Below are 14392 nucleotides of genomic sequence, written 5' to 3'. Positions count from 1 at the left end.
AATAACATAGGAAACCGTTAACTCTGAAACTGCAGCCCAGACTTGGAGCCTGGGCCCGATCTCATGGGAAATCTCTCTCACAGATCAGATATATCTCAGCACACAGGGAGGACCAGAACAGATTCCCTATGTAACACGGAAAAACATTTTCAGAACGGGTCCTAAAATCAGGACATTCTCATCCCTTGGGAGAGGGATGTGGAGACCACATGCACTTTCTCACTGGCTGTCACAGGATACCCCCTAAAGGCTCTGCAGTAGGTGTCTAGCACTAAGAACACTGTCTTTGTCATCTGCTTTCTTTGAAGTGTGGTGCAAAACGCCAATTAATTTTACAGTGTGCAAGGAAGTGCCCTAACTGTCGGCCAGTTTGGCTCAAGCCTGTACAATTGTGTGCATTTCAGCACATCGCTGCACCCACATACGTCCCGTTACTACACAAAAACTGCACTATATTTACCTGCAAACTTTTGTCCCACCTTGATGTGACATTTCAAGCTCTGAGCTCTGCTGATGGGGAACTGCCTTGGGTGTGACGGTTCCACCCTTGGGGCCAGAGATACAGAGAGATAAAAAAGCTCTTGGTTTTTCAAGTAACTTGAGTGTGTTCCTTCCTTCAGCACAATAATGGAGGGGTTGGACCTGACTCTAGACTTCAGATGGGGAGGAAAGCAAAGTACTTTGCTGATGTGAAAGAAGGGAAGGGCAGGAAAACAGCCTGGGCTCTTGTCTGCCCTGATGAACACACACCAAAATGAACTCTTCTAATCAAGCACTGATTTCTGCTCCCGTGAAGACAAATTGTGATGCTAAAGCAGAGTTAAAAGAGGCAAGACACTAGACAAACTCCACCTTTTGCATTCACCTGCATACATTTTCACTGATGGCATCTGTACAACTTGCTGAACAAAAGCCCAACTTTTGGCCCATTTGAGTGCCTAAATCTCAGTCTGCCCCAGAAGTACCAGTATAATTAAAGGGCTAATTTCATATGGATTTAGTTACAGCAGTCTTGCATGGCCACTCTCAGAACGCTCAAGCACAACCCACTGAAGTTTGAGAACAATTCCCACTGACAGCTGAAATACTGAGAGATGCTGCACTGAAGGTGCAGGTATTGGAGGACTCCTTCACTAGTTTCCCACTCCCTTAGTGCAACTGGTGCTGCTCTTTGTGGAGGCAAGCCCTTGATTAAGTAAAGGATATGTTTAGGATAAATAGATTTAAGCCAGATTTAAAATCAATTTAAGTGTGTTCCCAGAGCAGCTTTTCATCCAGTTTTATTAAGCCCCAAAAATAAGTTTGGACATAATAAAATGCAGGGAAATCAAGCACATGATGCTCACTGGAGTGCGACTTTTGGCGCTGCAGTGCATGAGGGCCAGTTCTAATGCAATTATGGAAATAACCTCACTCCACATTACTGTGATTCTCATTACGGATAAACTGCTCACGCTTTGAGAGTCACAAGACTGGCAATCCAAGTTTAATTTTCAAGTTTAATGAACATTATTTACCAACTCCTGAATTCATGCTGACAAGTGCTTTTCAGATGGCAGGATATTAGCTCCTGGCTGGCATGGTCTCCAAAGTTTGTATTTCAAGATGCCTCCTGGTCCTGCTACTAAGGGGTCAGAAGTCATTATCACTTTCCTCTAGCGGCTCTGGCTTCCTTGCTCGGTGACTGGATTTGCTCGGGGAGATTTCCATGCTGTCGTCTTCCATATCATCCTCTTCCTCATCTTCATCTTCATCCAGGTCAATCTCACTATCCCCTGAGTCCTCCTGCAGGAAAGCAAACAGAATTCATGACCGGTTCAGTTCTCGGATGGCAAGGCATCTCTGCCAGCTCAAAAGTAAAGGATGGTGCTGCTGGCTGATGTTAAGTTGCTCCCTCCCCTGCAGTCTGTGCAATCACACACCTGGGGGCTATGGGGAAGGCTGTTTGTCCAGCCTGGTATGGATTCCAGATTTGGACTTGCTCCGGGGAGCAGCAGCAGATTCTGCAAGATGTTTTGTTCCAGCTCAGGCTGCTGTGCTGCTGGCCTTTCAAAATAATGACAGGCCAGAGCTCAGCTGCCTCTGGGAGCTAATGGCCCACATGGTTTTCACCAGCAGCTCCCCACTTTGCTAGACAGCGGCTGCTCCATTCAATTTATTGCAAACCTCCTTCCCCACTTTACAGGGCTGACAAAAATGAACTCCCTGACTTCTGCTGAATCTGTGGTGTTAAAAACCTTGCAGGGTGTTTAAATTTAAAGTGATACCTATTGCGAGAGCAAAGAATCAAGGCATAGTGGAAGAAAATAACTGCAGGAGAGAAACCCACCTGTGCTTTGGTGACGATCTTGCGCGTGCCTGGCTGTGCTGGGGCAGATCTCCCCTTGGAGAACCAGAGTGGAAAGAACAGCAGAGGCAGAGCAGAAAAAAAAAGTACAAGAACATAAAAGAAAATATAAAGTAACCAGAATGGGAGCAGGGGATAAGGCAGCAAAGACAGATACAGCTCAGGCATCATGTACCACACCAGCAAGTGACAGAGGCTGGGCACAGCTGCTGGCTCTCAGGCAAGCTGAAGCCTGCTCTCTTCTCAACTCCATAAACCGATTAACTCTTTGAGGGGTTCAAATCAGCCTCACTTGTTTCCTTCCCTGATTTCAGACACATAGATGCCTGCAAGAGTAAGCCTCTCAGCCCTGGTGCCTGCTGAGATGCTGTATTAAGAGGGCAGAGCCATGAGACAACCAAAGTGGCTGCAGCTGAGGACAATAAGAGGCTGAAGGCCTCGGCTTTCCACACCTGAATGTGGTAGGGCTGTGCCAACAGGGAGACATGGGAGAAAGCTGTGAACAGAAAAGTCCAAAGGAAGGAGAAATTGCAGAGAATGACTATCCAAAGCTGGCAAGAACATAGTCAAGGACAATCAGGCAGCACTGTGACTAAGGTCACAACATCTTCACCTACAGCACTGGCACTCCTGACCCTACCCAGAAATGTTTCTGAATGCCAACAGCATAAATCATTCCCCAGAAGGCGACAAACAGCCTTAACCACATCCAATCGGGCTGAAGCAAACAGCAGAGCATGGTCGGCAAGTTCCTTTCCAGAGAAAAGGTGAGGATGGGCAGAAAGAAAGGCAGCTCGTCCCTGGCCAGCAAGAGACTTAACTCCCTTATCCCTATAGTGCTTCCAGGTCTCTGCAATGAACACTTCATAGCAGTGGTATCTTCTCTCTTCTGGCCCTGCCTGCAGGAAAAATAGTCTGCCCAGAGCTTTGCATGGCTAACCTAGCAGTGTCAGACAGCCACGGCAAATGGCTTTTGTACGTGGTGGCGAACGTTGGGAATTTCCTATTGTTTTTATGTCCTGTAGAGGTGGATTCCCCCATCTGCTTCCCTCCCCCTTCTCCTGGGGACCCTGGAGTCATGCTAGCTCCATTAACCTCTGCTTCCCGAGCCAAGCCAGTGCTTTGTTGCTTCCCCAGCCCCCTGTAATGGGCTTTTGTGAAGGGATTTCTGAAAAGCAAATTCTTTGTTTCAGAGAGGCTTAATTTCTATGCCATGAAGGCAGTGAAAGGCAGGGCAGCACTGAGAGAGATAATCCCCCAGCAGCACAGGGTTTCTTGCTGGGTGCAGAGATGTCTGAACTCCTAGCGTGCCCTCTTCATCTAGACAGGCAGCACTGGGTGGGGTGTCTGCTGCACAGTGAGACAGAAGGGCTACATCTACACTAGGAATCAACAGACAGCACAGGTTCAAACACAAATTCACAGTCATCGCAGTTTTTGAGTGTTCGTACTATTTCCTAGCACAGTTTTGCCCTGTGCCAACTAGCACTCTCCAAAACAATATTCCAGCATCACCTGGGGAACAGGACAGCCCCACTGCTCCTGCCTGGCAGCTTGGATGCCAGCACCTTTTTGGGATGGTGGGGAGAGCTTACTGTACAGATGCAAACCACATCACAGCAGCTGGCTTCCTAGTACAGATGTAGCCACTTACAAGTGCCCAGAGGCATAGAAAGATTGCCCACATATACCAAAGGCTGAGCACAGCAGTCAGAATAAGTGCCTGCTGTACTAACCTGTGTGTACCTTTTTAGCCACTGTCCGCTCACCAGGTCAACCATAACCAGATGCAAAGCCAGCAGCCAGGGGACAGCTTTATCTGCAAGGCAGGGATCCCAAGGTGCACAGTTCACAGTTCTGCTCTCATCCCTGTCTCGTCATCTGGAGGACTGAAGGACTGATGCTGTTAGTACAGGCCACTGAGAGGGCTCCAAGGAGAGTGTTTTTGGAGCAATGTAGGGGATGTAGATCAGGCATCTAACTCCTGCTACACTGCACTGATCCCCTCTTTCCAGCAATCTGCCCCAACAGCTTAACAAAACAGCATTCCTGCAGTCCGTGTGCCACTAGTTATGCACTGCAGGCTGAGGCTAAAGCACAGGGCAGTGCCCAGAGACTCCAAGAGCAAAAGAAAAATAGGAAAATATGTGTCTATGCAGATGAGAGAGCAGTTAGCTGGAGGAAAGGAGAGGAAAAGCAGGCCTGGGGCATGAAGATTCAGCAGGTAAAAAGGTGTTTCTCTAGCTGAAGAGAGGGGCTGTCATTCTAAAGCACTGTCAGAAAAGCTCTACAGGCACATGGGATGGTTACTTACCTCTTCCTCTGTGTCTCCACCTTGCATTGTTCCCACGATACGTGCACCAGCTCTTCCTGCAAGAGCAAAAAGAATCACAATAAAGCCTGGCTCATGGTTAACACAGAGGGACAAAAAGTTCAGAGTTTACATTTTAGGGGACTAGTCAAATGGCAGTGAGAGGATGAGTGCATGTAAGGTCACCCCCTTCGTTAAGCCTCAGCGCTCAGGAGAAGGTAGAAGAGGGTGACAGTAATTCCAGTCAGGATGGTATTTCCAGACCTACCTTATGCTGGTATGACAGTTCTGACACGACAAAAGGCAATGGACACATTAAGAAACAGGAAATTCTATCTGCACACAAGAAACCACTTTTTTTTACTGTGAGGGTGGTCAAACACTGGAACGAGGTTGCCAAGAGAAGTTGTGGAGTCTCCATCCATGGAAATATTCAAAACCCAACTGGATGTGGTCCTGGACAACCTGCTCAAACCTCCTGTTTGAGCAGAGAGGTTTGATGAGATGATCTCAAGAGGTCTCTTCCAACATAAACAATTGTGTGAATTGGCATATTCCTTCCTCTGCTTTGGTACACGGAGAACAAAAGCCCGTCTCTTCCACGTGGTAAGCCTTCTGTCCTTATAGAGCTCACTACACTCGGATCCTTTCTGATATTCCAGTAGGGACTGACATCTCACAGGAATCCTAGGCAGTGCCAAGGCAAAACTCAAGGATTTCTTGTTGAGAGTTGGATGTGTAAGTCTGAAAAGGGGGGTGGAGATCTCAGGGTTGTGGGGAGTTCACTGAAAAGGGAGAACACACTTGCGCCTTGCTTTGTTACTTTTGGCTATGTAGAGGCCATATGAAATGGCAAAGATGCTAGCATGGTCTCCTTTGCTAAAAGGGAGCCCAGAAGGTGTTGGGAATGGGTATAGCAGAGTTGTGACTGCGGAAATTCTGCATGTGGGCTGACTGGGTGACTCAGCCTTGCTTTCTGCAGCCACCAGAAGTCACTCAGCGCCAAGCGGATGCCTATTTAACAGTCCTGCTGTGACCATCACATTTCACCATCTGTTTATCTCCTGTCATCACTAGTTTCCTCTATGCCAAATATGGATTTTTCCAATCTAGACAAAATCTATTTTATTTTTTTTAGCATGAAAACAAAACAACTTTAAAATATATCCTGTCAAACCTCTTTTGTACCTCCCAAAGTACAAAAGAAGACAGGTCCCTTTTGTCCCCTTTGCAAACTGATTTGGATTAGTTGTAGCAAAAAGCTGGCTAACTCAACCAGAAGTCACCAAAAAACCCTTGGTGTGTCAAGGCAGATAATTTAAAGGATCTTACATCTTTTAAATAAAAAGCGGTGTCCTCTATCCATCTGGTTGCTGATAACACAGGCAGTAGGGAATTAGAAGATTCCTGGACAGAGGATCTCTCTTCAAGCTTTAGAGACATTTGCTCTAATAGACGCTAGACTAAACTATGTAAATTCAGAGATGATTACAACTGACATCATTAGAAGATCACAGAACCACATTTTTGCCCAGCCTACAGATGGCTCCAAGAGTTTAACTGCAATTTTGCTATGTAGAAGGCTCAGCATAAAGTGTTAGGTAGGGAATTATTACCTCAAAGGAGAAAGCAGCAGGGAGCTCCTAAAAGCCATTGATAAGACAAAGCTGAGAGAGATACTGAATATAAAAGAGAATCAGGATATCACATACAGAGAGCTGATGAAATAGGACAGTTCAAAAATGCCAAGGAAAGAGCTTGGAGAATGCTAACAGAAGGTCTGCAGGATGCTGCTCTTGCATCAGTGGAAACAGTAACTGCTTACATTTGGAGAAAGATGAGAATTGGGTACTGCCCAGACTTTGATCCCTACATCAGTTTAAACCAGGAGCACCTCTTTGAACTAGTGACTGTGGGATCAGCAGCGTTAGCTCCTGTAGCACAACCCTGGGACACTCACAGGAGACACCCCAGGATACAGAGGGGCTGGAGCTTTAGTTGTGCACTATGCTGTAGACTAAACAGGACAGAAAGCAAATTTTCCACATTAGTAGAAGAGCTTCTGTGACAAAGGTGGGAGCATTACTTTAACTTTCAGACTGTAAACCCCCAAGATTCTGTGTATGGGAGCAAGGAGTGGCAAATGGCCACAGTGCATTTCTGTGGGTGCTGGGGGGGAGGCAGGAAACAGAGGAATTGTCTGCACTTGACAGGGAGAGCTGGCAGGTACGGGGGTGTTTGTCACTTGAAATTTCCTGGGTTCAATTTAGCTGGGCTCAGCTTGCTGCGGCATTAGTGCTGCACCATTCTGGCCACAGAGGCTCACGCAGCTTCCAGGCGGGTAAGAGCCTGTTATGTTTACTTACAGATAATGTGAATTCAGCTGGGACAGGCTGTACAAAGTAATAATTAGGTAAAACACTAGTAATGAACAGACTGTAATTCACTGCACCTTTGGATTCAAATCTAATCTCCGTGCATCGCCACGGTTTATAGCCACTGAGCCATCAAAGATCAGAATCCATGATTTTAAGCCTGTGAGCGTTTGTCAATTTTCCTCTGCACGTGATGCTTGCCATTATAGTAACCCATGCAGCTGCCTACAATGGATCCACAGGACTAGAATGATTTACATCTTCTTACCCAGCAGTGGCTATATGTTAACCCTGTGCCTAGGTTGCAACACCTAACCTGAGAGTTTAGGATAACCTACCACAAGGGGAAGGTAGATTTGCAGCTGAAACATTTTGCTCCCCGTTTGAAGATCTGCATTTAGTCTCCAGCTCCTAATGCAAATTCACAGCGTGAGCTCAGATAAGACACCTCCCTTCCCTCTGCATCACCTCCGCACACAGAAAATTGGGATAAATCTTTTGCCTGATCTTTTTGATCTTTGTGCCCTTTGGGCACTGTGTTCTTAAGCGTGAGTGTAGCCCTTAGCACAAGGTCCTGATCTCAGCAGCATTTTCTAGGCATTGCCAAAGTACAATGATTAACTAAGCACACTACAGCTGCTGCCCAGGGTGAGCATACTTCTATTTATTTCTTACACCTCCATGAAAAGGAAATTTGCTTGGAAGTGAGTGACCTGTCTCCCACCATTTCAGACCTACAACCTCTCCTCCTTCTCCACTAGGTCCAGTGTCACAATGGCCACAATACAGGTTGAAAGCATACAGAAACACTTCCTCCCTCCCAGGGAGCACTTAACTTTGCTGACACAAAACATACAGCCAAAGACAACTCTGTTGGGAGCAGATGCCGAGATGGTGGGAGGAAGCTCTATTTCAAGTTAAGACAAATTAATTTCTGTGAACCCCACAGCCCCTTTTCAGTGTTTCCAAACACATTTGATTGTCCCCCTTTCCCCAGCCACATAAGCCTCGTAATAATTGTCCAGCAGCTGCTATATCAGGAAACTAAAGACTTTGCAGACTCTTATCTGGGGGATGGGAATCTGCAGAGATCCATACAGAAATACATGAAAATGAGAAGAGCAGCTGTATCAGCTTTCTCCCTCCGCAGGTTAGTTCCCTCTGAGTACTGGCAGTCAGACCCAGTGGCTCAGAGTGTTGACTGTTTTTTCCCTCCCGCTTGACCTGAAGAGGCAAGGAAGAAGAGACTAATCTGACTCTTCAGAATACTTTTATAAGGTTTACAATTAGGACTTGATTTGATTTACTAGAAAAGTATATTCACTTCAGAGGCACAATCACAAGGACCCACTCTGTGCCATGCGTACAAAGCCCCAGTCAGAGTAAAATTGCACTTGGTGAGGTTCACAAGGAAGGAATTTATTTTTAGAAGTTCATGGAGAGCAATACCAGTTTGGTAGAGTCCTCTGAGGTGCTCTGAGAGCAGATGCAGTTGTGAAATTTTTCCCCTTGACTTCATACATTATAAAACAGCTGGAGAACTTGAATCCTGCTAATGCACAGCCAAATACCTTCCCACCAGACCCATTCTTTACGCCTCAGCCTTCTCCCTCTGCCACCACCACGGTACGTGCGAAATCCAGACCCACTCATCTCCTCACTTTCACAGACTCTGAATCAAGGCAAACGCATGCAACGAGATGCCTGCAAACACCAGGGTTCGTGAAGAACCATCAGGAAGAGAGCAGCCTGGCCAGGTTAGAAGAGATTTTTGTTTCTGCTCACAGAACTCTGTACTTCTTGTTAACTGCCATGAAATCAGGCAGGGATTTTCAAAGGAGCTCTGGGGTTACAAACAATAATCACAAATCCCACACAGAAAGGAAAGGTAAGAAGAGTTCAGGGCCCAGCAGAGACTGTCTCACAGCTGCTGTTCGTATCTGACTCATCTCTGCCCACTTTATGCCACATCAGGTCTATAGCCCTCCCTTCTGTGCAGACATCAAAATCTATTTTGGCCTCTGAAAGCATGAGATGCAAAGCACCTGCAAGCCCCACTGAGTATGTGAACTGCAGATTCCTGGTATTTCTGAGACTCGGGCCTTGTCATGCTGGAACTCCTGGGATATCAGGAGGACACTGACAGTTTCTTGAGTATGTGGCTGAAGGTTGCATGTGCAACACCCTTGGCAAATCCTCCTTAGTGGCACTTCAGTTATCAAGTGCGGCATGACTCGGAGCAAGAAATTTTCTACTTTTTTTTTTTTTTTCAGAAACACAAGCTCTAGGTACTCTGACTGCAGCAATGTGGAGACCCTGATCACCGTTCAGAAACCCTTAAGAAACAGATTGACTAGGGGGAACGACTTGGGAACAGTAAAGAGGGAGACCACATCCTGCACTCAGCTGCATGCCAGTAAGAGGTAGCTGTCCCTACAGATGAAGCTGAGAGATCAGGGATGGGATCATACAGCATTTGAATGATGCCTAGACAACTGAGTGAGCTTCAGCATGTTTTTCTTATCAAGACTTATTTCTACAACAGAGAAGAATGCAACATTTTGAGAAAACCTGCAGATTTGTTATCATCTTGTATTTGTAAAGATAAATGCATTTGCATACATTTCTTGGTCTTGGACTCAGAGATGTAATTTCCTTTAGGAACCAGAGAGAAGGGAAGAAATGGACTAGTTATTTAACACGTGTTTTTAAAAATTAGGCAGGTGACAGCCACAGGAACTCAATGTGAACAAGACATCCAACAAGGAGCAGGCAGGTGTTGCACATTCCTAATTGAATCCCTCCACTCCCCTGCATATTGATAACACACCTTTGGGTTCTACACACCTGGGGAGGTTAGAAGGAAGGAAAACATTCTAGAAATTCAGTAGCAGGAATCTGAACATGGCCACAAGCTGGAGAGAGAATTTCCACAAGTGGAGTCTGGCCATTTCCACTGAGAACAGGACTTTCCTACTTTTCAGCTTGCATGCTGTATGGAGGCATTTGGAAACAGGACTGTGTAGGCTCACCTGAGAAGATTTCTTGCTACTATGTCAAAACTCCCACTCTCCCTACAGGACTGAAAAAAATGAGGGCTAATTCAGCCTCCACAGCCTTCCCCCCAGCATACAGAGGACCTTTAGCCCTTTCCCAATGTCTGCTAGCCAGTTCCTACTTCATAATCACAAGCTCAAGTTTAAGAAGAAAACCAAGACAGGGAGGCTAAACATCGTCATCTCAAAACACTGTGTGTCTGCCACAGCATCATCAGCATGCTTTGGATATGTGCTGCTCTGTGTGCACTGCCTCTGTGAGATGCATCTGTACAGGACTGGGGATCCTGTAGGCCTGGCTGCAGCATGGAACAGCTGGTGCTGGCAAGCCAGCCCGTGTCCACCGAGACACAGGACCATGCTCTCTGTCTGCCCCTGAACTCATCTCCAGTTTCGTTGTCACATACTTGGTTCCACTTCTTCCAATGAGGTACACTTTGTTTTCTTAATAAAACCCCTTTATTCTCATCTGCTGCATTCAGACACGTTTCTTCTTGCTGTGTTAAACAGTGCAGGTTTTTGGAGGCATTCCTTAGCAAGTACACTTGCTAACCTGGCTGCCAGCACATAATTACCACATTGATCCTCTGTGTCAGTTCTGCAAAGGTAAGAGGCTCCAAGAGAGCTGCTCTCTCACTGTTTGACTTTGGACTGATTATTTGCTGAAAAACATTCAGAGTTTTATAAAGCTGTCTTCTTACAATAAAGACCAAACGGGGCTGAAGTTGTTACTGTCTCGGTAGTAAAATGGTCTCTGTGGTCCGAACAGGACAAAACCGCCCCTTAACAACAACATTACAGAAGGAAACATAAGAGCTAAAGCATTGGGATAATTGGTTTACAGGAGCTGAAAGATCCTGGCAGCGTGGAATAGAGGGTGATTTCCTGTAGACAGGCACAGTCCCACAGTTCTGCAAGCATGGATAATTTCTGCTTCAGTCAGTAGCATTTCCACTGCCTACCTTGCTCCAAGCACAGTGTGTGCCAGTCTGCCATGGCCTACCCAACCAGCCAGTGCTATTGCTGGGAAGAGGGGAGATCCTGAATTTGCTCATGATTCCAAAATGCATTTCAGAACTCTGGTCCAAATGAGACTGCAAAGATGGATCTGCACATGTAAACAAAACATTGCTTCAAAATCTGACCCTTTTGATAGCATGGATGCAAAAAATCCACTTTAGTTCAAGAAGAAACAGCAAAGGTTCTTAGAAAAAAACCCCCCACCATCTACTGAGGGTTAGACTAAATTCATAGAAACCACATCCAGCTCAGGAAATCCTGATGAAGGTTGAAACAGTTTGAGAACAAGAGGGAACCTGATGGAAGTTCCTACACTCTTCCCATGCATTTTCTTTCAGCCAGTGCTGGAGACAGAAGACCAGGCTAGACAGACCTCATGCCTGACCTGGCATGGCAGCTTCTACATTCCTAGGACAAGGCTTTGCATTCTTCACCCTGATGTCCACCCCACCTGCATGTGAGCAACCATCCTCCTGCAAACTACTGGTCTATGGCCTCTTTCAGGCAAGAGGTTTCTCTACACTGCAGACCGCTAAGACCTTCAACATTGCAAGAATTTTTCTTTGGCTCTCTGACAAAACAAGAGTCTTATTCCAAACGCCATCACTAACTCATGGTTTGACCTCAGGACAGTCCATGTATCTATTTTATTTGTTTAACAGCCTCGCTTATCTATTGCCAGAGAAAATAAAAGTGGATGTGAATTTTTATTCACATTGACAATGTTAAAATTGAAAGTTATAGATGATAAATCAATGTATTCTCTAAGTTACAAAAGCAAATGATTAGTGACACATGGATTTATTAAAATAAGCCCCATCATGGAGGAGACTTGCCTGTAATTGTGATATTGTGATAACAAAACAGGTTGTAGTTTCACAAACCCAGTAAGCCAGCATCTGTCAGTTTGGTGACTATCCTCCCAGCCATTTATTCTCACCCCCACGCCTGCTCCCTCCTTGTACAGAAACCTTCCTGGCTTCCTAAAGCTGGGTTTGCTGTATTGTTGAACGAAAAGCATTGAACTCAATGGAGATACAAGCTCCATAGCACATTACGGCTTCCTTCTTACACCGCTACTGCCTATTCCTCTTGTACACGGGAAATAAGGGATCGATTTGTCTCTGTACGACAAGAGCTAGCAGCCTGTCATGTGTCCCCCAGCTAACACTCTTTTCTGCTCCACGGGAGACTAAACCCTACACCTTCAAGTCTTTTAATTGGCTGAAAGAATAAAACCAGGAGCAATATTGTCAAAGTTGCATTTAGTTTGAATTTTGCTGCATCTAGACAAACCTGATGAAAGGACTCTTGAGGGTGAAAGTGTGTTGATTTTTCTCAATTATACCAAGTGGCCTAATAAGAGAGATTATCTCTCCCTGAGAATCTTGCCTCTGTAATGGCAAAACACACTGGAATACCTGCCCACCTACTACAGACAGAGGGAGGAAGTCTTATCTTACAATACTAATAATCTGGAAATTAGAGATGTAAAACTGAATCACAGCAACTACAGGAGGTGACCACAGTGGACCACTTCTCCTTAGTTTGAGAGCAAACATGGGTCAGAAGCACTACCATGTAAGAAGACACAAAGCGTCAAAAGAAAGTGATTGAAATATCTTGAATTGAGTCAAGGAAAAAAGCAGTAATTAATACAAATAATGTTCTTGTTATGCTGCCTTAATAATTAGCTGTATTTTAAATGCAAACTACCTGTGCTGAAGAACATGTACAGATTCTTGGTGTGTTTAATGACAAGTAGCCAGTGACTGTTCAGGCCTGATTTTCTATGGAAGCTGACACACCTGACATTAATCTCAGGTGTTGACATGTGTCCAGCACTTCAGCTGGCGAGGGTCACACAGTCAAACATACAACCTCACTATCGATGAGGGACCTGGACCAAAGGGGCCCGTTTACACAGATGGGGAGGTGCAGATTTGAGCCTGTTCTGAAAGCTAGAACTGTTTTGTCACGTAAGTGTGCACTCTGGATCAGGCTGGAGCTCCCGAAGGAAAGCTTTGGCCTGACTGGTATGTCTTGATACAGTCCAAGCTTTTGTTCCTATGTTTTGGACAGATAAGAATGGGCAGGACTAAGCGAGCTCACTAACACCAGCAGCAGAGATATCCCAAGGTTGAGTTTTCCTAAACAAAAAGTGTAGACATTTTGAACCAAAGCCAGTGGTACGGACAGAGAGCCTGCTGTTAATCTCACAGTGTAGCTACAGGTAGAGCAACTGGGTGACTTGCCCAAGATGATGATGAGTAACCTCAGCAAAGCAGAAAAGTGATCCTGCAGTCCTTCCCTTAAGAGTCTACCAATGTTTGTATCCATCTCTGCTAGCAGAGATTGCACTGGAGCACTGTAGGACTGAAGTGTTGTGAGTTACAACGAGGGAATACAACCTTACTCCTTCTGCAGGGCCTGTAGGAAAGGCATTTCAGGAGCCATTTAACATGCCCGGAGCTGCTTCAGTAGTTCATAGCAGGTGAGAGGCAAAAATTGGACAGAGAGCTAAGGGAGGCTTCCAATGTACACAGAGGTAAGGAGAGTAAAGATTGGGGTAGCAACTGTGTAGTCAGCAAACAGCATACTCGGAGTATGCAGAAGTCAGAGGATAATTATCTGCCAGAAGTAGTTTACCAAACACTAGGAAGAGACCTACAAAAGCATAGAAAGCAATCTAAACAGCACAGCAGAGAAAACATCTCAGGGATTTGAACTGCTTGCTTTAAGTCTGACAAGCTGAGTCTCCAGTAAGTGTAATTAATGATAAAAAAGCTCTTCCTAGAAAAAAATTCGACTTGCAACAAAATCTACAATTTTTATACTAAAGCCTTTTGTTCTTAAAACTGATATTAAGAGCTGACTCTGGCTGCAGCCAGTATCCGTATTGCTAGTTTATGATGTCCTCTGAGATGAGGCATCACAGTTACAAAGCCACCTCCAAAGCTCTAAAAACTGCGTACAAACCTTTCCTTGAGAAACTGCAGTGTAAAAATCCTTAGTGAATATTAGCATTTCTAGCACTTATCAAGAATTTTCAAGTTTTATGAAAAACAGAGGAACTGAGGATAAGAATGCTTGAATTATATTGACTTGAGAACTTCAGCTTCTTGCTCTGGTCTCAGTCAGAGAGGGGAGAGCAGAATTCAACCCAGAAAAAACCATATATTTGCAGTTTATCTATGTAACAGGTTCCAGCGGAAGTAGTGGCACATGAAATTACCCATACAGGCACTTCATCCAGATCCCAGAGAGGCTTTTGCTGATGGTC

General features: G+C 45.3%; 1 protein-coding gene across 4 annotated transcripts in view; it reads right to left on the bottom strand.

Moving 5' to 3' along the window:
* Positions 1–1479: 1479 nt before the first annotated feature.
* The window catches only part of CLUAP1 (clusterin associated protein 1), a 71788-nt gene continuing 58875 nt past the window's right edge, over positions 1480–14392 (bottom strand). Inside the window, exons 11-13 of one of the 4 annotated variants that reach the window (XM_075059485.1) lie at positions 4662–4717; positions 2330–2383; positions 1480–1785 (exon numbers count right to left, since the gene is read on the bottom strand). In XM_075059485.1, the coding sequence (XP_074915586.1) occupies positions 1633–1785; positions 2330–2383; positions 4662–4717 (263 nt within the window). In that variant the 3' untranslated portion in view covers positions 1480–1632. Of the gene's footprint in view, positions 1786–2329; positions 2409–4661; positions 4718–14392 lie in introns of all 4 variants that reach the window. The other 3 variants (XM_075059484.1, XM_075059487.1, XM_075059486.1) reach the window with 3 other exon arrangements.

Source organism: Buteo buteo, chromosome 29 (genome assembly GCF_964188355.1).
Source record: "Buteo buteo chromosome 29, bButBut1.hap1.1, whole genome shotgun sequence".
Lineage (NCBI taxonomy): Eukaryota > Metazoa > Chordata > Aves > Accipitriformes > Accipitridae > Buteo > Buteo buteo.
Note: the sequence above shows the minus strand (reverse complement) of the source record. Positions and strands in the feature narration are given on the sequence as shown.